Genomic DNA, 27,616 nt, shown 5'->3' with positions numbered 1-27,616 from the left:
TGCGCATAAGTCGTGACGTAATTGGAGACTTGCACGTTCGTAATGTCAATTTTTGTATGTGTCAATAAATAATTTTTAATAAATAGTTTGGAGATATCCTTTTGTGTACGATTACTGTAATTATTAAACCTTTATTTAATATTATTATTTTGCTAATTGAATAATTTTATCACAGAATGCATAAAAATCCCATTTAACTTTAACAAGAATTCAAATTCTGCTCTCCAATGACGGCATGCGCGAACACGACCGATTTTGTGCTACGGGAAGATCCTATCTTGTTAGTCATAGTATCATGGTATACACAACATCTATACTGTGGCGTGGCCAAATATATCTATAGGTTATGTTCATTGCAATATTGCATAGATTAGTGATGATTTGATGTACAACAAGGTTCATTGTACGAAAATTCAATTTAACCGAACCGAATTTAACCCATATCTCTGTATCTGTCTGTACCACTACTCTGATTAGCAATGGATATGGAAGGTAAAGTTGAACTTAAGAAAGAGTATGACCAAAATGATATAGAGTTATCCACATCAGCAGATCTGGAAGATTTGAAAAATGAAACAAGGGAAGATTACCCAGGTAAGAAGAAAAGTTTTTATCTGGTGTATACAGTATATATCCAACAAGACTCTATAGGCTTCCCCATTACTTGCTGCTAATATGCATTTACTGCCTTTATCACCATCATCTGAACTCAATCGGCGAGATTTTTAATTATTAAACAGATATGATAAAATTAATGTTTATATAACCTACGCCAAATGGCTGCAGTATGATCAGTTTGTAAAAGAGACAACTTCCGAAAAAAATTTATAAAAAATAAACAAAAAAAAATACCCCTCTATAGTCCTAGCAAACACTCATAAAAACTCATATGCGTTTATATTCTTTGGTCGTAGTTAAGCATGAGGGCAATTCTTGAGTTTTCAGCTAGTTTATTTTTGCCCAAATGTAACACTGTATGAATTATCAAACTAAGTACCTAATGGTAATATTTTTTATTATTAATTTGTGAATAATCTTTATTCTAATCAATTCGAGTTGTGAATATTGTAGTTAAAATAATGTTTTTCTGTTTTGAATTAACAGTAATAATTATGGCAAATTTACATTAATAGAGGCATACAATATATAAAATAACATTGAGAGTTAAATTTGGAATGTAAATAGGTCAGTGATGTGTTATCTAACATTGGCTAATAAGTCAAAATTTTAATATGGCATCTTATCCAATTTTGTAGCCTTGAGTCGACTTTTTGATTGAACGTAATTATGTTTAATAGATGGACATGAATTCTTGCATCAATGATATGGTTATAGTGGGCAAAATTTACAAACGCTGGAAGCGAACTAGGACTTGTAAACGAGGAAAAAACCAAATATATGTTGGTTGCAAAAAACCTTCCAAATGTTCGACAGAAAATCCAAATTAACAACTATGTATAACCAAGATATTCACTCATTTAATGACAAAAAAATTGATGTATAAATACATGCATTTTTTAGTTAATTTATTGGTGTAAAACCCGCTTTAATAAGCAGCTCTATGTTAATTGAAGACCAGCAAAATGCTGAATGCCAGAGATTAGGCAATAAGAGAATTTCTTTAGGAAATATTGCGAGATTTCCTTTATGACCTTCACATTATGCAGGTTCAGTCCTTTTTCAAAAGGTGACACCGAAAGTTCAAATTCTCAAAAAGGTTTACAAGGATTTTTCATGAGAAGATCATTACATCAAATTCAATAATGCTAATGATTAAAAGTTGATTATTCTCGTACACGAAAAATGTGAAACTGGCCACACTTCACTGTCATAGACTATTCTTTCCCATTTGTGGGTTTATTACAGTTATGTTAGAATGTTGATGTTACATTATTTTAAGATTGTAACTTGAATTTTGAAAAATATCTTTATTCAGTTTCTCTAGCTATGGAAGGTAAAGTGGAAATTAAGAAAGAATATGAAGAGTATGACCTATCCACATCAGTAAATCTGGAAGATTTAAAAAATGACCCAGGGGAAGATTACCCAGGTAAGAAAAAAGGTTTATTTTATCTCATAGTTATAGTGTGTATAAAAACAGGGCTCACTAAATTTCATGTTTACTATAGTAGGTATAATATAGTAATATATACATATTATTATAGTAAACATTATGTTCACTGTAAAATAAAAGTTAAACCTAATATTTTAAACTATTTCATATGTAACTGCTTTTTTCTTTCATCCCCTAAATTTCTTTTGCTACAGAACCAAGCTTGCGTGTGGTCAAATTCATAAAAAAATTTAATTATTGGACAATAATGTTCAAATTAATTGATAAACTGTTAAATATGTAATGTTAAAGTCAAGTACTTATCTAGGTCAATATTTGATGTAATGTGCAATATGCCAAAAGGCTGCAGTGTGACAAGTTTGTAAGAGACAACTTCCAAAAAAAAAAAAAATGTTTATAAAACATAAATACAAAAAATGACCCTGTTTGGTACTAGTTTAGCAGGAGGGTACGACATCTATGAAACTGAAAGTTATAGCAATGCATTCTGCTTCCTCAGCAAACCTCCAGAATTGTTACAATCTGTAGCCTTCTTCTCAGCGATTGACTGTTCTCTTCCCCTGCATTCTAGTATTCAACAGTTTTTTTAAATCCTGTTTTCTTCCATCCTAAATCATGGCATGCCCATTGAAGACACTGTAGGCAGACATACTGAGATAAAGGTGATTCTTTATATATAGGAGAGACCAGGGCAGCAAGGACCAGTTAAGCAAAATGTCTATATAATTTCTGTTTATTGTGGTATAATTATAAAAAAAATACTGTTCAACTCTATGATATAAAATGTTATTCTGTTACAAAGTGGAAAATAAAATTTAATATTTGTAAGAAAAAAAAATAAAATTGTTCCATGTGTCATGTGATTCTCCATGCCCCATATGTTGAGCAAGTAGGTCCACCATAGTAAAAATAAATAAGAAGGTAATGTAGATGGTTAACATAAGCACAATTCACAGATGAACTTATTATCGTCCTCTTCTGCCCCGCACATTCTTCGTGGGCCCACTGATGACTAGTTTGGCACCGGATCCATCCTTCGCCTTGTTTTATTTCTTTATAGGTGCTTAAATATAATAGGATTTATGAACATTCCATTTCTGTTCGCAATTCCGACTCAATTTCAGCTCTAGGTCAGCACCATCTTCATACAGGTCACAAAATTGATTTTGAAAACTTCAAAACCATAGCCCCTATCCACTTCTATAAACCAAGAATTGTTCGAGAAGCCATAGAAATTGCAAAAAGTGTATATTTTGTTTCTTCAAACCATTGAAAAAACATGTCGACAGTTTTACCCATATGTGTGAACGAAACAAATTGTCAATTTTATATATTTTAAATCTAGTATCTTATATACTAAAACGCTAAGCCCTTTTCTTGTCCACCACTTTACTCAAAAACCATATTAGATAATTAAACTATTTTTTCGGAATATTATTAGTATTACGTATGAGATTGTCAAGATATACTTTTGGTACAAAAATTCACTTCCGGTTTTGAGATGACCGGAAGTTAAAATTTACTTTAAGTTTTAGACCCCACAATGTATATATGGATCGAAAGGTCTCGTCGAGACGAATCTAAATATGTACTTCCGGTTGCGATCCGACACCGGAAGTGACCCGAAACGCGCATAAAACGTCAAGATAGAGCAAATCTGACACCGGATTCGTGATCAGCATGCAAAATTAACTGCTAAATGATATCCATGTCGACATTTGATGAACTAAAAATTGCATTCCGGTTTTGAGGTCGACTTCCATAATCACTTTTTTTTTACTTGCATTATTATTGATGAGTGTTATGTATATTCTTGCTTATATTGTTTGTATTGATCTCTTAATTTTTCTCGCAAAATAAAAATTTCATTTAAATAACTCGATGTCGAGTTGGTCCGCTATTTATATTCTATTTTAAATTTAAACATTACTTTGCACTGAGCAGGGTAACTTTGCACCAAACGTGTAAAAGTATATTTTCTGTAAACCTATACTCAATTTTGTTTATATATTTGTACTACCTCTAGAGCACATAGGCAACATCGCAATACGTGAGTAAGATGCGCGCGATTGTTTCTGCGATCGCCAGTTATCTATCAGCAACGGTTAGAATATTAACCTCGAAAATCTATTATTATCTAACTTTGCAAAATCATACTGTGTAGACAGTCCCAGCGGACACAAATTGGTACATACACACCTAATGGCATATACCACAATCGATTGCGCTTTTTAGGTGTTAAAATAACGGTTTTAAACCAGGGCATCAATAACAAAAAAAAACATTGTTTACATGTACACTTAACACGTGAAATTGGGTATACTTTGCACTGCCAATTTGCAAGTGGTGCAAAGTATCCTTAAGAGTAAAAAGCATGTCTGTCAGCAATAAAAGACGGCATGAGTACAAGAGTTGCTGCTGAATCCTTTAACGTTCCAAGGAGAATTATTTTTTATAAATTAAAAGGAGTACATGCTGGTAAACCTGGATACCCATCAATATTCTCTTATGAAGAGGAAAGGTGCTTCATACAATGCATTCATAGTCTTAGTGATGCTGGATTTCCTGTTACTGGAATGGAATTACGACAAATAATCAAGACTCATTTAAATCGCCAAGGAAAAAAAATAACTCGCTCTAAGGATAATACTCCTGGTATGGATTGGGTCAAATCATTTTCAAGTCGTCATAAGGACGTTACTGCAAGGATAGCCTCAAACATAAAAAGAAGAAGTATGTACTATTTCCTGTATTTAATAAGTTAATATCAGTATTGTTAATGACATTTTCGATTATTTTACCTCTACCATATGTATTTTTGGATCCCCACATAGTTTGTGTGCATTAAAATCTCCAACCATAATAAATGGGCCAGAAATTTGAGATATTAGGTTTTCTAATTCAGTGCTTGTCAATGTATAATTAGGAGGAATATATAAACTACATATTGTGATTTGTTCTGGACACCATACTGTTATAGCAACAGCTTCTAATGCAGTGTTTAGGTGAAGTTTACGGTGAAAAATTTCAGTTGATAAGAAAATTGATGTTCCTCCGCTAGCGCGTCGGTGTGTAGTTCTGATATGGTAATAACTAACAAAGTCAAAAACTGTTTGCATGTTTTAAATAACGTTTTTGCCGATTTATCATTTTACTAATGTTATTAGTATAAAAAATTAGTATATACATACTAAGATATTAAATAATACTAGATAATTTAATTTTGAACCATTAACAAAAATGTAATAAGTATATGATGACAATTGACATGGTCCTATCAATAAAGTAAGAAAACTTGTTGACACAACAGAGCAGTAAAATGTTATACATAAAGATGTAAAAGATATCTTCGCTTACTTGGTCCACTAGTAATAAACTTCTTAGAATTAAATGAGAAGCCGGTCTTTACACATGGTCTTTCCTTTACCTTAGTCTCATAATACAGAGAGGATACAACGAAAGATAACGAGTAAAGGCATATTTCCAATGAAGAAATGCTTACGAGTCTGTTTAATTTTTTAACGACCCTCTAGTATCTCGGACACATATTGGAATTTATAATGAGCGTGCAGATCTATCAAGCATAAGACGACAAAAAATAATATGGTATCTTACCCAATTTTATATCATTAAGTCGACTTTTGTTGAACATTTTATTATATTTTACGTAGTTTATTAAAGTTATTTTTCACGGTTGTATTCATTTTTATTCCTGTTCCATATTTTTTAAAAATATGTAAAACAATTTTTATGGTTGGTTTGTATTTTAGGTTGCCTCCAGGAGGAGAACATTATGAAGACAACTGAACCTTCATCTAACGGAAAATATCGATTAGATTATCAGTTGACTCACTTAGGTAATATAAAACAACATATGAAATCGCTTACTGGGGAAAAACCTTATAAGTGCGAAATTTGTATTAAGCAGTTTAGTGATGCGAGTAGTTTAAGAAGGCATTTGAGATTGCACACTGGGGAAAAACCTTACAAGTGTGAAATTTGTTTTATGAAATTTATTGACTCAGGAAGTTTGAAAAGGCATTTGAGAGTGCACACTGGGGAAAAACCTTACAAGTGCGAAATTTGTTTTAAGCGGTATACTCAATTAGGTTATTTAAAAAGCCATTTGAGATTGCACACTAAAGAAAAGCCTTTCAAGTGCGAAATTTGTTTTAAACAGTTTACTCAATTATGTCATTTAAAAAGCCATTTGAGATTGCACACTAAAGAAAAGCCTTACAAGTGCGAAATTTGTTTTAAACATTTTACTCAATTAGGTCATTTAAAAAGCCATTTGAGATTGCACACTAAAGAAAAGCCTTACAAGTGCGAAATTTGTTTTAAACAGTTTACTCAATTAGGTCATTTAAAAAGCCATTCGAGATTGCACACTAAAGAAAAGCCTTACAAGTGCGAAATTTGTTTTAAACAGTTTACTCAATTATGTCATTTAAAAAGCCATTTGAGATTGCACACTAAAGAAAAGCCTTACAAGTGCGAAATTTGTTTTAAGCGGTATACTCAATTAGGTTATTTAAAAAGCCATTTGAGATTGCACACTAAAGAAAAGCCTTTCAAGTGCGAAATTTGTTTTAAACAGTTTACTCAATTATGTCATTTAAAAAGCCATTCGAGATTGCACACTGAAGAAAAGCCTTACAAGTGCGAAATTTGTTTTAAACAGTTTACTCAATTATGTCATTTAAAAAGCCATTTGAGATTGCACACTAAAGAAAAGCCTTACAAGTGCGAAATTTGTTTTAAACATTTTACTCAATTAGGTCATTTAAAAAGCCATTTGAGATTGCACACTAAAGAAAAGCCTTACAAGTGCGAAATTTGTTTTAAACAGTTTACTCAATTAGGTCATTTAAAAAGCCATTCGAGATTGCACACTAAAGAAAAGCCTTACAAGTGCGAAATTTGTTTTAAACAGTTTACTCAATTATGTCATTTAAAAAGCCATTTGAGATTGCACACTAAAGAAAAGCCTTACAAGTGCGAAATTTGTTTTAAGCGGTTTAGTAATGCAAGTAATTTAGGAAGACATTTGAGATTGCACACTGGGGAAAAACTTTATAAGTGCGAAATTTGTTTTAAACAGTTTACTCAATTAGTTCATTTAAAAAGCCATTTGAGATTGCATAACAAAGAAAAGCCTTACAAGTGTGAAATTTGTTTTAAACAGTTTACTGGAGCAGGTAATTTGAAACAACATTTGAGACTGCAAACTGGGGAAAAACCTTATAAGTGCGAAATTTGTTTTAATAAGTTTACTACAGGAAGTAGTTTGAAACAACATATGAAATCGCATACTGGAGAAAAATCTTACAAGTGTGACATTTGTTTTAAGCAATTTAGCCGTGCAAGTAACTTGAAAATTCATTTGAGATTGCACACTGGGGAAAAACCTTACAAACAAGTGTGAAATTTGTTTAAGGCAGTTTGCCTATAAACATTCTTTGGATATACATAAGAAAGTTCACACTGTGGAAAAATTTTAGTGTAAAATTTTTTTTCGATATTCTCGGAAAAGCAGTATGCAAAGACGTTTGCTAGTACACACAGAGAAAAAACAATGTAAAATTCAGTTGAACGTTTTTCCTTAAACTGCACAATATAAAGTATGTTTCAACTGTAGTGGCGGAAATTTCTAGGAACAGTAAAGCCTCACCAAACAAAGCAGTGGCGTTCCAAAAAATACTTATGATTTAAATGAAATTGTTAAAGATAGGTACACACAATTTATTAAACAATGATATTAGATTAGATTTTTGGCAATATTGTACTACATTTTAATACATATTATTATAATATATCACATACATATATTGTTTGTATGTGAAACCATAGATACGTATTACAGATTACAATATTAATAAATATTAATTACAAAGATTGTTCTAACTGTAAAACCTTTATTATTTATATTATTACTCCCTTAAACATCACAAAGTTCAACAGAAGAATATACAAAATGATTGTAATAAAGTAAAAAAATAATACATACATACAGGACAGTTTGGAAAATTTATATTCACATAGATTACATAGGTACATCGTAATGTTAAATTATATTATTCACTTTCATAATCAGATGCACTGTCCTCGTCACTAGAATCATTTAAATCAATCCTTAATTCTTCAGTAATTACATTTTTGGACGTTCACTTTCCAAATACATATCTTCAACCTTGACAACATGTTTACACACTTTCTTCCAGTTATCTACAGTTACTCTAGCAAATTCCTGTTCCACCAACACTTTTACGTCTTCTAACTTAAAATAAACGTTTTGTTTTGCAACTTCATTTTTTGTTTGCGCCCAAACCATTTCTATAGGTTGTATTATGCATGATGGTTTTAAAGAAACATGTCCACATTCTTGCAGCACTTTGTCAAATTTATTTTGAATATGATCTTGTTTGTGTCGTTTGTTTTTCTGTCAACCAATATATCATATCCATTTTTTTAGAATTACTGGTGGGTGCTTTATTAATTTGTACATTATGATATGACGCATTATCAGTAACAACAACAGATTCAACAGGCAAACTGGGGATTAACTGTTCTTTCATCCATTTTTCATAATTTTCTGAATTCATATAATCATGATAATCTCCTGTCTTAGCTCCTGACTTAAAAATCAAAAGGGTATTCTGTATGAAACCCATCTCCCCATGACCATGTACCATAACCAACATACTTTCTTTTAAAATGTTTTTGAACAATCCTTTGCCACTGTCACCTGTTCAGCTATTTGGCGTAGTGTGTCCTGCATGTACATAGGTTTCATCAACATATACAAGTGACTTACCTTCGCTTCTGTAATATTTAATTTTGTCCAAATATTTAATGCGTAGAGCACGAATATTATTCCATTCAATTAATAAACTTCGATTATCTTTCGTTTTCTTCCATTTAAATCCCAAATCTTTCACAATTCTGTAGAGAGAACTCACACTTCCAGTCCATTCGTGCACCTCTACAAGCCTTTTCTGCAAAAGCTTCAGTGAGACACGACAACGTTCGGTCTCATGAAAACGATGAATGGTATTTCTAATAAACTGTTTGTCATACTCCCTCAAGTCTGTCACGGTTGCTTTCCTTTTAGCAAGTGTTGTAGCTGGAAATGTTAGTGTATTATTTGCCTCTGCGTTTGTTAACATACTCGCTTGTTGAATGATCCTTTCTACTGTACGTATAGCTACTCCAGTAGCTTCACTCACACGTTGTTTAATACTGGTTCGATTATCTTCAGGAAATAGTACAGTAGACTCCTTCTATAACGAGAACTGAAATGGCAGACAAATTACCTCGTTACAAGCCGATCTCGTTATATCAGACAACAATAATCCTGTGCATACATATGAATATGGAGTTTTCTAAAACATTAACTTTCTATAGTGAAGCCATTCGGAGCAATATAGGATGCTAAATATTGTTTGAATGAGTTTGAATGAACTTCCGAAGAAGCCTCCTCAAATGAGCTCTAGATGTAGGGCGATCGGGGTACCTCTCATTAAAAAGACGTTCCGCTACATGGAAATTACATTCACATTTACCAATTATTAACACATCTGCTACTTTGTCGACTACAGTACGTACCATTCTGCCTTTGTAAAAATTTATACGTCTCAAACAATAATTAAACTAAATATTAACTGAGAACAACTAACTATAAACAACTTGACTAAACTAAACAGAAACAGGTATAGTACATCCACTAATAATTTTCCAACATAAACATGTCTTATTCTGGTATCAAAGAGACCGCCTTTCAAATCAAGGTTGTCAGACATATTTCCTAAAATTCCTAAGGTTATATTTAAAAAATATTCTCTATTTTCTATTCGTTATTATTCAATTGCTAGTCAACGAACGACACTCTTAAAAAATAATGTGAACTTATTCTCAAAAACATATATATAAATTAATTAACTAGGTACTAATATTTCCATGGACTCTTCACTAATGAATTAACGCAACCGTGAACTTTGTATATATTACTTATATTCTAAGTAATTTTCGAATATTGGCAACATTGTAGTCTGGAGAGAATTTGAACGTTCGACGTTGCCCTGTTGGTGAATTTAGCGGTAATACTTTTATAGATATAATGATCGACTTTTAAGAAATCAGACAACTTTTAAGAATCCAAGTTCTCAAAAACGGTTTCAAGAATTGTATTATTTTTTTCCAAATTTCATTGATTTTATACCTTACCTGGAAACATGAAAAATTGCAGATATATTAATAATGGTATTAAGGTTATATTCACTAATTTTAAACTCATGCATTATGGCAACAGCGCGAAGCGCAAACCAATAAATTCTAATGAACACCTGTTGTCTGCTATGCGATAGCCTAAAATATTTCCTATTGCAGAGGCGGGGGCTTATAAGGTATAGGTAATATAAGTTATAAGTAATATTATATTTTTCTAGGATGGCATTTTTTAAGATGCATCAACTTCTGTGTTATCAATAAATAATGACAATTATGTTAATGACAGCTCTGAATTAAAAAATAAAGATTTGCACGTACAATCCCAAAGAATAGTTTTAAATATGTATGAGTGTTTGAAAAAAGAAAATATTGGGATGGCTGATAATGCAATTGTTTCGAGAATTCATGTATTAAAAAAATCGGGTATAAGACGATATATACAATTATTAAATTAGGCACAGTTACAGATCATTCCTTAAAACGAAAGCGACCAAATAAAAAATTGGGTAGGATTGACACTGCTGCAAAAGACGTTATTCAGCGAACAGTTTACAATTTTACAGGCACACTGACGATTCTTTTCAGTCCTTCTAATTAATTTCTTTACAGCTATCGCGATGCATCTTGAACACTAGTATTCATTATTATACAGTGTGTCGCATTTAAGATGAAGACAACTCTATATATCAGCTACTAAAATACATACAGATTTGACATTTTGCACAGTCATACATGTTGTTAGTGCACATTTTTTTAAGATAGTCATCTGAAATTTAAATTTTAAACGCGGCTTACTGCGAATCCACAAACAGGGTAAATTTTCGATATTTTGCTTCGCGTTAGAGAAATCGGAAAAACTTATTTGGAAAAGTTGTTCCACTTATTGTAAACGCACATACCAAATTTCATGACAAAATTCGCAATTTTAGTTTTTCAGTATTATTTGTAATCTCGATCCTAAATCTACAATTGGCTGTCTTAAGATGCATCTCGGGACAGCCAACTGTCCGTTTTAGAATCCTGACTACAATTGAAGAGCTTATTTCCAAAGTGTCTTACATCCATATAATGAAATCCATGAAATTACAGATTTTCATACAAATTTAACATACAAATTATACAATTTTACAATTTTCATATGCACTTTTAAATGGTAAATAAGAAGTTGTTTTGGTACATATAACTTTATTCTAGACTTGAAGAAATCTATAAAGTTTAAAAAAAGAAAATTTAAAAAATCGAAATTTTGGATTTAAGACACTGGAAATAAGCTCTTCAATTAATGAAAAAAGTAAAAGTGCGAATTTTGACATAAAACTTTGTTATGTGGGGTTAAAATAATATTTGGAACATCTTTTCCAAATAACTTTTTCAGATATCTCTAACTCGAAGCAAAATATTGAAGATTCACCCTGTTTGTGCATTAACAGTAGGCCGTGTTTAAAAATTAAATTTCAGTTGACTATCTTAATTGCTGGATAGACAATGTTTTAAAATTTTCTGACAGAATGAGCCATTATTTACAGATAATTGTAAAAAAATATTATGGTTTATGTAAAAACTAAATAATAAGTCCAATATTCTTATAAATCACTAAAATTAACAAGCTTTAATTTGAAAGAATTAATTTGTTATTTATTCGGTGTTGTGAGCCCGCTCCCATTTGAAAAAAAAACTGATTCTGTCCTTTGAAGAGTCCTATTCAAAAATGCCCCGTTTAAACAAATCGAAGGTTGAAGGGTGCCGGACATTTTTGCCGGAAACAATTCAAATTCAAAAGATCACCTTTTTCTGCTACGGAAAATATTGCTCCGATTTCTCACCAAAATCAATGTTGATACTTTAGTTTAGATACTCTTGAATCTCAAAAATACTCATTTACATATTTTTCAAGCCTCGAAAATGCATATTAGGTATCGCATTTTTCGGATTTTAAATCGCTTATATCTCCAAAACTATTAACTTTTGAGAAAAATGACATAGATCTTATTTAGAGTCACCCAAAAACCTAAAAAATATTTTTTGGAGCACAAAAGGTGATATTTTGAATTTGTTTAAAAAATTGTTTAAACAATTTCTGTCCAAAAATTGAGAAATTTTCCTGAATATAATTATGTAAAAATTAATAAAAATTATATGATTTTTCTTGAAATATGCGTTTGATAACTGATCCCTTTTCTTAATTTCCACGCCAATGGTCGGCATCGACATCAAAGAACCTCAAAAGCCGACGCTTGGCAAATTGACAATGGAAAAAGTATATAAACGAGTTTGCAAGCTAAAAATAACTAGAGAATTGGCTAAACAAAGCAGAAAGAGAAACTAAATATTGAGCTATAAACGCTTTTGCAAACTAAAATCATCTAGAAAATTAACAAATGTCAACTTTTTTTGATAAATAACCAAAGGTGGACGTTAGAATTTTTATTAATTAAATGCCAAACTAGAATTTTAGTATTTATTTAATTTATTCGTCAAAATCATCTTAAATCCAAACAAAATTAGTATGATTGAATAGGTATATAAAAATAATTGTAGTTTCGCATTTAATTAATAAATATTGTAACGTTCACCTCTGGTTAATTGTCAAAAAAGTTGACGTAAAACCAAGAGAATTGAAAAACGTCAAATTTTTGACAAGTAACCAGAGGTGGAGATTTTAATATTAATTAATTAAATGCGAATATACAATTTTAGTATTTATATAATTTATTCATCAAAATAAGCTGAAACTCAAATAAAATTAATATGGTTGAATAGGTATTTTCAATACCTTTCAAACGAGTTATCACTTACCATAAGGTCCTATTTAAAATTGTTTGTCATAGTGGCGCTGTAACGTCATCGGTCACTAGTACGTCACTTGTTATGACTAGTAAAGAAGCCTACGTCTGTTTATTACCTGCCTCCAAATTTCACTATTTTAACAATAACCGTTTAACAGATATGAACGGGGGAAACGGACTTTTGACTAGCACTGTATATTACACATATACAAATTATTAGTACAATCAAGAGTAGTTAAGATTAAGACAATTACATATTTTTGTTGGTTTTCATGTAAATTCGTTTAGTTATTCTGTTGAAAAATATTATCACCCGATTTTTGGGCACTTTTAAGTTTCTACCAAAGGAACATTAAAATTTGAGCTTTTCTTCAGTTTTCGGTCCACAAGAATGCACAATCCAGATGTGTTAGATTTAATCAAACATTGATTCCTAGTTATGAGCCAATGTTTGATTAAATATATAGCATACCATATTTTATATTCTGTTCTCTTGAGAATGATAACACGAATCCTCTGACGTATATCATTATCCTCTAAAAACAGGCACAGCATATCATACGAATGCGAAAATTTATAAGTCGAATATAGGGTAAGTCAAAATGTATTGGTAATTTTAGATAGATCACACAGTATTTTACATCACTTTGGAAAAGTAATATTACCACTCGTCAATTTTGACATTTACAAATCTTAATGCTATAAAATTTCATCTGTTACATATAAACCTGAAAACTACTTATAGTTACATTATAAATCTTAATGCTAAAGGAAAGAACCTCAGTGAAAGTTCGCTATTCAGTGAACGTCAAACAATTTTTAAAATTTCAAATTTAATTCCAATCACTTGAAAAGTAAATTATTTAATTTCATATATTTTATATTCACTGAGAATGTTGGATTTTGTTCTGGTAAAAGAAAATGAAATAAATATAATATTTATATATAATTTTTAGAATATTTATCATCGTAATTTTTTGCAATACCCCAAACCAACTCAATTGCATTGTAGAGGCAATGGTAGGGCGGAAGTCGAAGAACTTTATGGCAGTATTTAAAAGCCATTTGGTCGATGACAAATTTTTTTTGGCTTCACACTTTTGCTTTAAATCGGCTTTTAAAAATATGTCACTGTGATTATTTTTTTTCTGTTAACCACGCCTTTAGTTCTTCTTTCGTCCAGTCGGTTGAAGGAATTTTCTCTTCTACTTTTGAGTGGTAGGGTGCATTATCCAACACGATAGTGGATGGTCGCTCTAATTTTTTTATCAAATTCTCTTCAAACCATTCTTCAAAAATGTTTGCGTCCATATTTCCGTGGTAATCATCTTTACTCTTTGTGGACGATAAAATTAAGCTTGCGCCCGGAATAAAGCCCTCATCATTTCCGGCATGAAATATGATGAATCTTTTACCATTATTGGAACGGCTAGAGGAATAGCATTTCGTGGTGCCATCTTGCCAAGATGATTTTGACATATTTCATTTAGCGAAAATCCAAGTTTTGTCTAAAAATACAACTTGCCTTTGATTCTCACAAGTTTTATTTTTGATGTATTTTCTTAAAAAATGCCACCGTTTTGATACAACATTATATAACATATATGTTTCAGTACTCTCGAAAAACTGGTTAAACTAATATCACACAGTTCCTTGTCCCTTATTTTTTGCAACGCAGTACTCTTTGTTACATGTTCTTTAGCTTTATACAGATCATATATAACATTTTTAATTGCTAACTTAATTGACTGTGGCAAAGTTTTCGGATGTCGACGATTTTTCTTATTTACTTTACTTATTTCATCCTCACTCATGCTGTTAATTCTCCAGAATGTCATCTCTGAGATACCGCAAGCATCATATGTGCGTTTCTGAACTGCCATAATAGATGTCAATGGACCCATGTTATTTTTCTCCAAATTAAAATAACTTTCCACTTTCAGCACTAAACGCTGTTCTTCTGGAGGTAACACTCTACGTTTCGACTGTCTTTTATTTTCTTCCAAATTACTCATTTTACTTTATTGAAGCACCGCTATGTACAAAACTACTACAACTTGAAAATAATGAGGAGTCTTACAATAGACAAAACAATCAAAGACAAACAGCCGATACTATATCGTATAACAACGATTAGTTAAACACTGAAATTGCAAAAACTGTTTGCATGTTTTAAATAAATTTGCATGTTATGGCCGATTTATCATTTTACTAATGTTATTAGTATAAAAAATTAGTATGTACTAAGATATTAAATAATACTAGATAATTTAATTTTGAACCGTTAACAAAAATGTAATAAGTATATGATGACAATTGACATGGTCCTATCAATAAAATAAGAAAACTTGTTGACACAACAGAGCAGTAAAATGTTATACATAAAGATGTAAAAGATATCTTCGCTTACTTGGTCCACTAGTAATGAACTTCTTAGAATTAAATGAGAAGCCGGTCTTTACACATGGTCTTTCCTTTACCTTAGTCTCATAATACAGGGAGGATACAACGAAAGATAACGAGTAAAGGCATATTTCCAATGAAGAAATGCTTACGAGTCTGTTTAATTTTTTAACGACCCTCTAGTATCTCGGACACATATTGGAATTTATAATGAGCGTGCAGAGCTATCAAGCACAAGAGGACAAAAAATAATATGGTATCTTACCCAATTTTATATCATTAAGTGGACTTTTGTTGACCATTTTATTATACTTTACGTTATTTATTAAAGTTATTTTTCATGGTTGTATTCATTTTTGTTCCTGTTCCATATTTTTTAAAAAAATATGTAAAACAATTTTTATGGTTGGTTTGTATTTTAGGTTGCCTCCAGGAGGAGAACAGAATGAAAATTATGAAAACAACTGAACCTTCATCTAACGGAAAATATCGATTAGATTATCAGTTTACTCGATTAGGTAATATAAAACAACATATGAAATCGCATACTGGGGAAAAACCTTATAAGTGCGAAATTTGTATGAAGCAGTTTAGTGATGCGAGTTGTTTAAAAAGGCATTTGAGATTACACACTGGGGAAAAACCTTACAAGTGTGAAATTTGTTTTAAACAGTTTTCCCGGAAAGATAAGTTAAAAATCCACATGAGAATTCATACTGGAGAAAATCCTTACAAGTGTGAAATTTGTTTTAAGCAGTTTTCCCGGAAAGATAAGTTAAAAATCCATTTGAGAATTCATACTGGAGAAAATCCTTACAAGTGTGAAATTTGTTTTAAGCAGCTTTCTCGGAAAGATGATTTAAAACTCCATTTGAAAATTCATACTGGAGAAAATCCTTACAAGTGCGAAATTTGTATTAAGCAGTTTAGTGATGCGAGTTGTTTAAGGCATTTGAAATTGCACACTGGGGAAAAACCTTACAAGTGTGAAATTTGTTTCAAACAGTTTACCCAAACAAATAGTTTAAAAAAACATTTGATGATACACACGGGAGAAAAACCTTACAAGTGTGAAATTTGTTTTAAGCAGTTTTCCCGGAAAGATAAGTTAAAAATCCATTTGAGAGTGCATACTGGAGGAAAATCTAACAAGTGCGAAATTTGCATTAAGCAGTTTAGTGATGCAAGTAATTTAAGAAGACATTTGAGATTGCACACTGGGGAAAAACTTTATAAGTGCGAAATTTGTTTTAAGCAGTTTACTCAATTAGATAATTTGAAAAGACATTTGAGTGTGCATACTGGAGAAAAATCTTACAAGTGCGAAATTTGTTTTAAGCGGTTTACTGAATTAGGTAATGTAAAACAACATATGAAATTGCACACTGGGGAAAAACCTTATAAGTGCGAAATTTGTTTTAAACAGTTTACTCAATTAGGTCATTTAAAAAGCCATTCGAGATTGCACACTAAAGAAAAGCCTTACAAGTGCGAAATTTGTTTTAAACAATTTTCTCGGAAAGATAAGTTAAAAATACATTTGAGAATTCATACTGGAGAAAAACCTTATAAGGGTAAAATTTGTTTAAAGGAAATTGCTGTCAAACAGTCTTTGGATTTTACTCAAGAATGACTTACACTGACAATTTTAGTTAATTTATGACTTTATATTAGTAATAGGAGAAAGACATGTACCTTGGGACAAAATTTACTATTTTTTTTATTTCATTTGAAACATGTATATTTGATCTCGATAAAAGAAAAGAGATTTAGGTACTAAACAGATAATAAAAAGATCTTATTAGTATGATTGAATAGGTATATAAAAATAATTGTAGTTTCGCATTTAATTAATAAATATTGTAACGTTCACCTCTGGTTAATTGTCAAAAAAGTTGACGTAAAAACAAGAGACTTGAAAAACGTCAAATGTTTGACAAGTAACCAGAGGTGGAGACTGTAATATTCATTAATTAAATGCAAAAATACAATTTTAGTATTTATATAATTTATTCATCAAAATATGCTGAAACTCAAATAAAATTATTATGACTGAATAGGTATTTTCAATACCTTTCAAACGAGGTATCACTTACCATAAGGTCCTATTTAAAATTATTTGTCATAGTGGCGCTGTAACGTCATCGGTCACTAGTACGTCACTTGTTATGACTAGTTAAGAAGCCTACGTCTGTTTATTACCTTTATCCAAATTTCACTATTTTAACAATAACCGTTCAACAGATATGAACGAGGGAAACGGACTTTTGACTAGCACTGTATATTACACATATACAAATTATTAGTACAATTAAGAGTAGTTAAGATTAAGACAATTACATATTTTTGTTAGTTTTCATGTAAATTTGTTTAGTTATTCTGTTGAAAAATATTATCACCCGATTTTTGGGCACTTTCAAGTTTCTACCAAAGGAACATTAAAATTTGAGCTTTTCTTCAGTTTTTCGGTCCACAAGAATGCACAGTCCAGTAATGTGTTAGATTTAATCAAACATTGATTCCTAGTTATGAGCCAATGTTTGATTAAATATATAGCATAGTAGTAGATACCATATTTTATATTCTGTTCTCTTGAGAATGATAACACGAATCCTCTGACGTATATCATTATCCTCTAAAAACAGGCACAGCATATCATACGAATGCGAAAATTTATAAGTCGAATATAGGGTAAGTCAAAATGTATTGGTAATTTTAGATAGATCACACAGTATTTTACATCACTTTGGAAAAGTAATATTACCACTCGTCAATTTTGACATTTACAAATCTTAATGCTATAAAATTTCATCTGTTACATTATAAATCTTAATGCTAAAGGAAAGAACCTCAGTGAAAGTTCGCTATTCAGTGAACGTCAAACAATTTTTAAAATTTCAAATTTAATTCCAATCACTTGAAAAGTAAATTATTTAATTTCATATATTTTATATTCACTGAGAATGTTGGATTTTGTTCTGGTAAAAGAAAATGAAATAAATATAATATTTATATATAATTTTTAGAATATTTATCATAGTAATTTTTTGCAATACCCCAAACCAACTCAATTGCATTGTAGAGGCAATGGTAGGGCGGAAGTCGAAGAACTTTATGGCATTATTTAAAAGCCATTTAGTCGATGACAAATTTTTTTTGAATTTTTTTTGGCTTCACACTTTTGCTTTAAATCGGCTTTTAAAAATATGTCACTGTGATTATTTTTTTTCTGTTAACCACGCCTTTAGTTCTTCTTTCGTCTAGTCGCTTGAAGGAATTTTCTCTTCTACTTTTGAGTGGTAGGGTGCATTATCCAGCACGATAGTGGATGGTCGCTCTAATTCTTTTAACAAATTCTCTTCAAACCATTCTTCAAAAATGTTTGCATACATATTTCCGTGGTAATCATCTTTACTCTTTGTGGACGATAAAATTAAGCTTGCGCCCGGAATAAAGCCCTCATCATTTCCGGCATGAAATATGATGAATCTTTTACCATTATTGGAACGCCTAGAGGAATAGCATTTCGTGGTGCCATCTTGCCAAGATGATTTTGACATATTTCATTTAGCGAAAATCCAAGTTTTGTCTAAAAATACAACTTGCCTTTGATTCTCACAAGTTTTATTTTTGATGTATTTTCTTAAAAAATGCCACCGTTTTGATACAACATTATATAACATATATGTTTCAGTACTCTCGAAAAACCGGTTAAACTAATATCACACAGTTCCTTGTCCCTTATTTTTTGCAACGCAGTACTCTTTGTTACATGTTCTTTAGCTTTATACATATCATATATAATATTTTTAATTGCTAACTTAATTGACTGTGGCAAAGTTTTCGGATGTCGACGATTTTTCTTATTTACTTTACTTATTTCATCCTCACTCATGCTGTTAATTCTCCAGAATGTCATCTCTGAGATACCGCAAGCATCATATGTGCGTTTCTGAACTGCCATAATAGATGTCAATGGACCCATGTTATTTTTTTCCAAATTAAAATAACTTTCCACTTTCAGCACTAAACGCTGTTCTTCTGGAGATAACACTCTACTTTTCGACTGTCTTTTATTTTCTTCCAAATTACTTATTTTACTTTATTGAAGCACCGCTTTGTACAAAACTACTACAACTTATGAGGAGTCTTACAATAGACAAAGCAATCAAAGACAAACAGCCGATACTATATCGTATAACAACGATTAGTTAAACACTGAAATTGCAAAAACTGTTTGCATGTTTTAAATAAATTTGCATGTTATGGCCGATTTATCATTTTACTAATGTTATTAGTATAACAATTAAGGTGGTATGGGCATGTTCAACGGATGCCAGCATCAAGACTCCCCAAGAAAGTAATAGAATGGCAACCGATAGATCGACGGAAAAGAGGAAGACCCAGATTAAAATGGCAACACGGCGTAAACAAGTCCATGAGCGAAAGAAATTTAACAACAAACGACTGCGAAGATAGGAAGAGATGGTGTTTAGGTATCGGACAACGTCGAAAGACGTTCTAAGCCGATGTATATATATATTAGTATAAAAATTGACATGGTCCTATCAATAAAGTAAGAAAACTTGTTGACACAACAGAGCAGTAAAATGTTATACATAAAGATGTAAAAGATATCTTCGCTTACTTGGTCCACTAGTAATAAACTTCTTAGAATTAAATGAGAAGCCGGTCTTTACACATGGTCTTTCCTTTACCTTAGTCTCATAATACAGAGAGGATACAACGAAAGATAACGAGTAAAGGCATATTTCCAATGAAGAAATGCTTACGAGTCTGTTTAATTTTTTAACGACCCACTAGTGTCTCAGACACATTTTGAAATTTATAATGAGCGGGCTATCAAGCACAAGAGGACAAAAATAATATGGTATCTTACCCAATTTTATATCATTAAGTGGACTTTTGTTGACCATTTTATTATACTTTACGTTATTTATTAAAGTTATTTTTCATGGTTGTATTCATTTTTGTTCCTGTTCCATATTTTTTAAAAAAATATGTAAAACAATTTTTATGGTTGGTTTGTATTTTAGGTTGCCTCCAGGAGGAGAACAGAATGAAAATTATGAAAACAACTGAACCTTCATCTAACGGAAAATATCGATTAGATTATCAGTTTACTCGATTAGGATATATAAAACAACATATGAAATCGCATACTAGGGAAAAACCTTATAAGTGCGAAATTTGTATTAAGCAGTTTACTGACGCAAGTTATTTAAAAAGACATTTGAGGTTACACACTGGGGAAAAACTTTATAAGTGCGAAATTTGTTTTAAGCGGTTTACTGAATTAGGTAATTTAAAACAACATATGAAATTGCACACTGGGGAAAAACCTAACAAGTGCGAAATTTGTTTTAAGCAGTTTTCTCGGAAAGATAGGTTAAAAATCCATTTGAGAATTCATACTGGAAAAACACCTTATAAGTGCGAAATTTGTTTTAAGCAGTTTACTCAATTAAATAGTATAAAACAACATATGAAATCGCACACTGAAGAAAATCCTTATAAGTGCCTAATTTGTTTTAAACAGTTTACTCAGTTAGGTAATTTAAAAAGGCATTTGAGATATCACAACAAAGAAAAGCCTTACAAGTGTGATATTTGTTTTAAACAGTTTACTGAATTAGGTAATTTAAAAAGGCATTTGAGATTGCACAACAAAGAAAAGCCTTACAAGTGCGAAATTTGTTTTAAGCAGTTTTCCGGGAAAGATAAGTTAAAAATCCATTTGAGAATTCATACTGGAGAAAATCCTTACAAGTGTGAAATTTGTTTTAAGCAGTTTACTGAATTAGGTAATTTAAAACAACATATGAAATTGCACACTGGGGAAAAACCTTACAAGTGCGAAATTTGTTTTAAGCAGTTTACTCAATTAAGTAATTTAAAAAGCCATTTGAAGTTGCACACTAAAGAAAAGCCTTACAAGTGTGAAATTTGTTTTAAAGAGTTTACTCTAGCAGGTAATTTGAAACAACATATGAAATTGCACACTGGGGAAAAACCTAACAAGTGCGAAATTTGTTTTAAAGAGTTTACTCTAGCAGGTAATTTGAAACAACATATGAAATTGCACACTGGGGAAAAGCCTTACAAGTGTGAAATTTGTTTTAAACAGTTTACTGAATTAGGTAATTTAAAAAGGCATTTGAGATTGCACAACAAAGAAAAGCCTTACAAGTGTGAAATTTGTTTTAAGCAGTTTTCCCGGAAAGATAAGTTAAAAATCCATTTGAGAATTCATACTGGAGAAAATCCTTACAAGTGTGAAATTTGTTTTAAGCAGTTTTCCCGGAAAGATGGGTTAAAAATCCATTTGAGAATTCATACTGGAGAAAATCCTTACAAGTGTGAAATTTGTTTTAAGCAGTTTTCCCGGAAAGATGGGTTAAAAATCCATTTGAGAATTCATACTGGAGAAAAACCTTATAAGGGTAAAATTTGTTTAAAGGAAATTGCTGACAAACAATCTTTGGATTTTACTCAAAAATGACTTACACTGACAATTTTAGTTAATTTATGACTTTATATTAGTAATAGGAGAAAGACATGTACCTTGGGACAAAATTTACTATTTTTTTTATTTCATTTGAAACATGTATATTTGATCTCGATAAAAGAAAAGAGATTTAGGTACTAAACAGATAATAAAAAGATCTATTATAACCAACGAGTAAAGCATTACTTACCATATAAGTGTATAGTGTCATTAGTCCCAAGGTTCAACATGTAGTTTACTCTTGGGACAATGTTGGTTGTGCATCGGGACATGAACTAACTGTATAAACAAAACGAATATTTAAATACCTTTTTTGATGATCGAAAAAATCAATAAAACTATTTTTTTTGTGTTAAGATATTATTTAAAAGAAATATTTAATCCAAATTTCGATTCATTTAAGGGGGTGGAAAGAGAGTTAACATATTAGGGTTGTTGTAAGGATTGTAAGTAATACCTGTTAAAAGGTTGAGAAATTTGTATATTACCTTGTAATTGTTGATCAGTGCACATTTGGAATTACGCTTACGCCACTGGCTGCTGACTCGTACTTGGTTTCGTTGTGTCACAATACATCGGTTAATTGGATTGCACAATATGCTGGTTTATCGCCGTAGGATCGAAGATCATTTTCACTTTTTCGGTCTCATTAACAATCGCTCAATTTGTTTGATTACAAAAAATGGATTTTTATTTTTATATTTAACTAAAGACAAGTCAAACGTCGATAATATGGACTGTCTTGTTTGAAATTAAAACAACGACTTAAGATCACAATAATGAAATCATATATATCACATCTAAAGATGATAAGTCAGCTGAATTAGATGAAATATCTGCAGAACTGTTAAAACTATTGAAAGAGGATAACTTGGAAGTGTTGGAGATTTGTTCAATATAAATGAAATAATACCGCAAGAGTGGCTAAAGTCAGTGTTTTTAACCAACCATAAAAACAAGCAGCAAAAGAGTGCTCTGACTGTCCAAAATTGACTTATGAGTCATACTTTAAAAGTACTGCTTAAAGTAATAAATAAGAGAATCTATGAAAAGCTGGAGAATTCAAGTTCCGAAATGGAATGGGTACCCGAGAAGTACTATTTGTCATTAACATTCTAATTCAGGGCTGTAAACGTTAACCTACACTTGTGGTTTGTTAAATACGAAAAAGCTTTCGATAGAGTAAAACATGAAAAATTAATATCAATATTTATGAATAAGCACATTCTCAGTAAAATTATAAAGATGATCCAAACATTATATTGTAACCAAAGTGCCATAGTTCAAATTGATAAGCAAAAATATACCCTAAACTAAATGACCGAAAAATTAAAAGTAGATGCACCCGAATAAGAAATAAAATTCTTCGACAAATTAATCCAAACTTCCATATGTAGGGAGACAGCGACACCTCTACAGACACATACTAATATAAAAATAACATTAATTAATTGTATTCAATGGAATCTAAATGGGTATTACACCCATTTAGAAATGTTGGAAATACTAATCTCAAAATACAAACTAATGATCTCATGTTTACAAGAAACTAATTTTCAAAACAACACTGCATAAACTAAAAAATTTTAATTGTTTCTTTAAAAATCGACAAAAAGCTAAAATAGCCAGCGGAGGAGTAGCGATATACGTAAAGAACGACATTAATAGCATAACAATACCATTCGAAACAAACATTGTCAATAGGAGTCAGAAACAAAGACATACCAACCTTTTCCGTATGCAACATATACAATCCTCCCAACCAAGAACTTAACCATAACGAAATATCCGACCTCTTAGACCAAATACCTACTCCACGACTAATTGTCGGAGTCTTCAAAGCACATAATCCTTTGGGGTTCAAAAAAATTAACACATCTTGGTAGAAAAATAAAATCCCTTCTGGAAAAATTCAATTTAAATCTACTTAATGATGCACAAGACACTCGTTTCGACATAAGAACGGGTGAAGGTTCTGCTATTGACTTATACTAAGTGACATAGAAATCCGAACACCCAGTTTAAATGATTTTATTTCAATAAAAATTTGGTGTAATTTATTTATCTTACTGAAAAAAACAAGTGATAAAGTTTTTAGCCTTATCAGTTGGAGATTCCGGTTTGTATGCTTTTTGCTTTTAAATTCACTAACAATCTAAAAATGAATATTTCAGCCGCAGTAAAGATCCAAATTTGGCGGATTGTGGTTCTTGATATTCTTTACGATTGGTTACGATACCTAGAGTACGGAGACCTGCACGATTTCGTCAACTTAGTGAGTTTGATAGGGGCCGTATAATAAGACTTCGGGAAGTTGCAGTTAGAGTGCAAAGAAGTGTAGACACCGTGGTTAGATGTTGTCAGGCATGGCTTCAAGAAGACCGTATGCAAAGAGCAAGGTACACTGGACGCCGCCGTAGAACAACAGACCGTGAAGATCGCCGCCAAATATTATTGGCCTTAAGAGACCGTTTCTCCACTACCAACTCCATTGCAAATTAATGGTTTGCAGAACACGGAAGACCTATTGGCATGCGAAGTGTTTACCGACGAATGAGAAGTTTTGGCCTGTTTTCATACCGACCACACCGGGTCCTTCCTTTAACTCCAGAACACCGCCGTAATCGCCTTCAGTGGTGCAGAGAACGGTCACTCTGGAATCAGGAAAGGAACAGTATTGTCTTTAGTGACGAGTCTCGATTTTGTTTAGGCATGCACGATGGTCGAGCGAAGGTTAGAAGGCGACGTGGTGAAAGGAGGAATCCACAGTTTTTTGTTGAAAGACATGTTCATCACACTGTTGGAGTTATGATTTGGGGTGCTATAGTTTATGGTTCCAGGTCACCTTTAATCTTCATCAGAGGTAATGTGACCGCGCAGCGTTATATCCAAGAAGTTCTAGAACCCTATCTTGACTTCCTGGCAAATCCAACTTTGTAACAAGATAATGTCCGACCACATGTTGCAAGAGTCACAATAGACTTCTTTCAACATAATAATGTCACATTGTTAGCATGGCCACCAAGATCTCCCGACTTATCCCCAATTAAGCACGTGTGGGATATGATGGGTAGGAGATTGCTCAATTTTCAACGTCCTCCTCAGACTCTACAAGCACTTAGAGAGAAATTGGTGGTTGCCTGGAATGAGATACCACAAGAGGACATTGACCACCTGATCAGAAGCATGCCTAGGCGCGTTGGAGAATGCGTAACACATCGGGGTGCATCCACACATTATTAAAGGTAAAAGGCCTTTAAAGCAATGCAATCATTTTGAAATTTTAATCATTTACTTATTATGCTTCATTAAGTACTTATACAAAATTTTATTAAAATAAAATCATTTAAACTGGGTGTTCGGATTTCTATGTCACTTAGTATATATGCATATATGATCTATATGCGAACCATCAATAACGCAGATGTTTTCATGGGATGTATTACTCGAACCAAACGAGAATGATCACTATCTTATTGTAATTCACAACGAAGAAACATCTACAGCAATATCGGAAGCAAAGTGGAACTTAAAGAATGCGGATTAGACGAAATTTCAAAACCATATCCTTATCCAACGCAACTTGTAAAGGAGCAACGAATGAAGAAGTAGATTTAATTACAAAACTGATACAGTACATTCAACCAACCACCTCTAAACGATTAATGGAATTCGCAGAAAACCTTTTGTTGTAGTAAAAGGCACGGTAAACTGCACTGGTATCCTCTATAATTTTTAACATTTTGCTAAATTTTAGGTATAAAATAAATATACCTATCTGTTATTAACCCGTTGTTCATAGTTTTGCATATTGTGTTACATTATTTTTTTTAATAAATAATATTCTTGCTTAATGTTATTTAACGTAAATTCCTTTCGCCTATTTATTTAATAATTTTTACGTCTTACACTTACGTAAATAAAATCATTATAAGCTCATTAACTATTGTCTAGGAGACTCTTTAAAACCCTTATTACTATGGAGTCTATCAAATACTGGTTTTCAAATGGAAATTGTACATTCCTTAACTGCACTGACATCTGAAATGAACTTTACATATTTTAATAAGAAACACAAATTTATATGTTTAATATATAAAAAAACAGGAAATTTTACAAAAACATGGAGGACAATTTGTGCAAAAGAATCTTATATGCTTCTTACATAGATGTCTATTACATGTTTTCACAAGAAATATTTATTTTGTTGTCATAACTTTTGACGGAAAAAATTTGCGTCGTGCTTTTGAAAGTTCATTTAACGTTATGGCTACTACGTTTTGATTCTTCTCTCTTTGAACTTTTTCCACCATGTTGAGAACTTCTTGTCAGCTGAGGAGGTATTTTCTCATTGTTGTGTGCATTGTAAGTCTAAATGTATAGCATGTTGTAAAAAATGATCATGGGCCAGCGATTGGATTTCCTCTTGCAAGTATATGTACAAACTAGTTGATCGAATCGAGAGTGTCAACGGCAGAGTATATACCACAAATAGTAGCATAAGTGCAATAAGACGAGTGGGGAGAGTGATTTGCATGGGCCCAGCCATTCGTAATGGCGACGATGCTACTAGTCACGTTAGGTGGGGAGTATGACATAGCAAGAGACGTATCACGTTTATGTAAATGTTGTTGTCATGGTTTCCCTAGTTTTCCATATTTACCCAAAAAATGATTATACTATACAATGTTTTCCAAAAAAAAAATTAAGATTGTAGCAAATTCTACTAAAATAAACACTTAAATTTCCAATAACTTATTTCTAAAGAATTTTTAGTATTCACCAAAAAAAAGTGGCAACTTTGTAAACCACGCGTTTGCAAGTTTCAAATGCCGTTATAAAAACATTGTATCCCAAATTTTAGAAATAGCAGATAAAAACAGTATATATCAATTTTTATATATCTTTGCTAAACATTGCTAAAATAGAAGAAGGTACAATACCAAAATATAGTGTTCCAAATGAAAAGAATATTTTTTGTTGATGGGTGAAAGTTAAAGTTGGACAAAAGGCTATTAAACGTTCTGAGAATTAGGAGTTTGTTTTTACAAGCACCAGGTAAGAACAGCACCTAATAAAACCAAACTTTTGTTAGTAAATATAAACTCGATACTATTTTGTACATTTTCCTTTTGTAGTTCAATTACTTTAAATCCTAACCAATATGAATCTTATATTTATATACTATATATATTTTAAAATCATTAAAACTCTTAACTCTTATTATTGCATTCCTAAAAGTTGCCTTATTTTATAAAAAAAAACTTTTAACTCTTATAACTGCATTCCTAAAGGTTGTCTTATTTTATAAAAAAAGTCATACTTCATAATTTTAATAATATTTCATTATTATAGATTTTGATGGACCTTCTACTTCTGAGCAACATACTAATTTATGATGATCCTGAAGAGCAGGTTCGCAAAAATGTTAGAGTTTACACTTTATTATCTACAGATGGTCCCTTAAGGAAGAGTATTTTAGAAGGTATGCAACTTATAACAAACCAGTACTAATAAATCATCGAGCAAAAAGACAAAAGAGGGAATGTAAAGGTAGTGGGGGCAAAAATATTATTAGACAGGAAGTGCCATCTT

General features: G+C 31.5%; 2 protein-coding genes across 6 annotated transcripts in view; one reads left to right on the top strand and one right to left on the bottom strand.

Annotated features, from left to right (window-relative positions):
* LOC140443240 (uncharacterized) overlaps positions 1 to 25,896 on the bottom strand; it is a 102,001-nt gene extending 76,105 nt beyond the window's left edge. Inside the window, exon 1 of the mRNA XM_072534388.1 lies at positions 22,510 to 25,896. Within this exon, the coding sequence (XP_072390489.1) occupies positions 22,510 to 22,534 (25 nt within the window). The 5' untranslated portion in view covers positions 22,535 to 25,896. The remainder of the gene's footprint in view (positions 1 to 22,509) is intronic.
* LOC140443213 (uncharacterized) lies at positions 304 to 22,513 on the top strand. 5 transcript variants are annotated; one of them, XM_072534349.1, is made up of 5 exons: positions 316 to 594; positions 1,937 to 2,050; positions 5,845 to 5,931; positions 15,915 to 16,010; positions 20,550 to 22,513. In XM_072534349.1, the coding sequence occupies exons 1-5, from the start codon at positions 480 to 482 to the stop codon at positions 22,013 to 22,015; spliced, it is 1,878 nt and encodes a 625-aa protein (XP_072390450.1). In that variant the 5' UTR covers positions 316 to 479; the 3' UTR covers positions 22,016 to 22,513. The 5 variants fall into 5 exon arrangements, with proteins under 5 accessions (XP_072390439.1, XP_072390474.1, XP_072390450.1 ...); XM_072534356.1 differs by lacking the exon at positions 5,845 to 5,931; XM_072534365.1 differs by lacking the exon at positions 15,915 to 16,010.
* Positions 25,897 to 27,616: the final 1,720 nt, after the last annotated feature.

This window comes from Diabrotica undecimpunctata, chromosome 1, assembly GCF_040954645.1.
Source record: "Diabrotica undecimpunctata isolate CICGRU chromosome 1, icDiaUnde3, whole genome shotgun sequence".
NCBI classification, from domain to species: Eukaryota; Metazoa; Arthropoda; class Insecta; order Coleoptera; family Chrysomelidae; genus Diabrotica; species Diabrotica undecimpunctata.
The sequence above is the reverse complement of the archived record's forward strand: the minus strand, read 5'-3'. Positions and strand labels throughout refer to the sequence as shown.

Coding starts and splice junctions, on each gene's coding strand:
- LOC140443213 (XM_072534338.1), top strand. CDS start 480: ATGGATATGGAAGGTAAAGTTGAACTTAAGAAAGAGTATGACCAAAAT. Junction 595..1,936: donor AACAAGGGAAGATTACCCAG/GTAAGAAGAAAA, acceptor ATCTTTATTCAG/TTTCTCTAGCTATGGAAGGT. Junction 2,051..5,844: donor CCCAGGGGAAGATTACCCAG/GTAAGAAAAAAG, acceptor TTTGTATTTTAG/GTTGCCTCCAGGAGGAGAAC.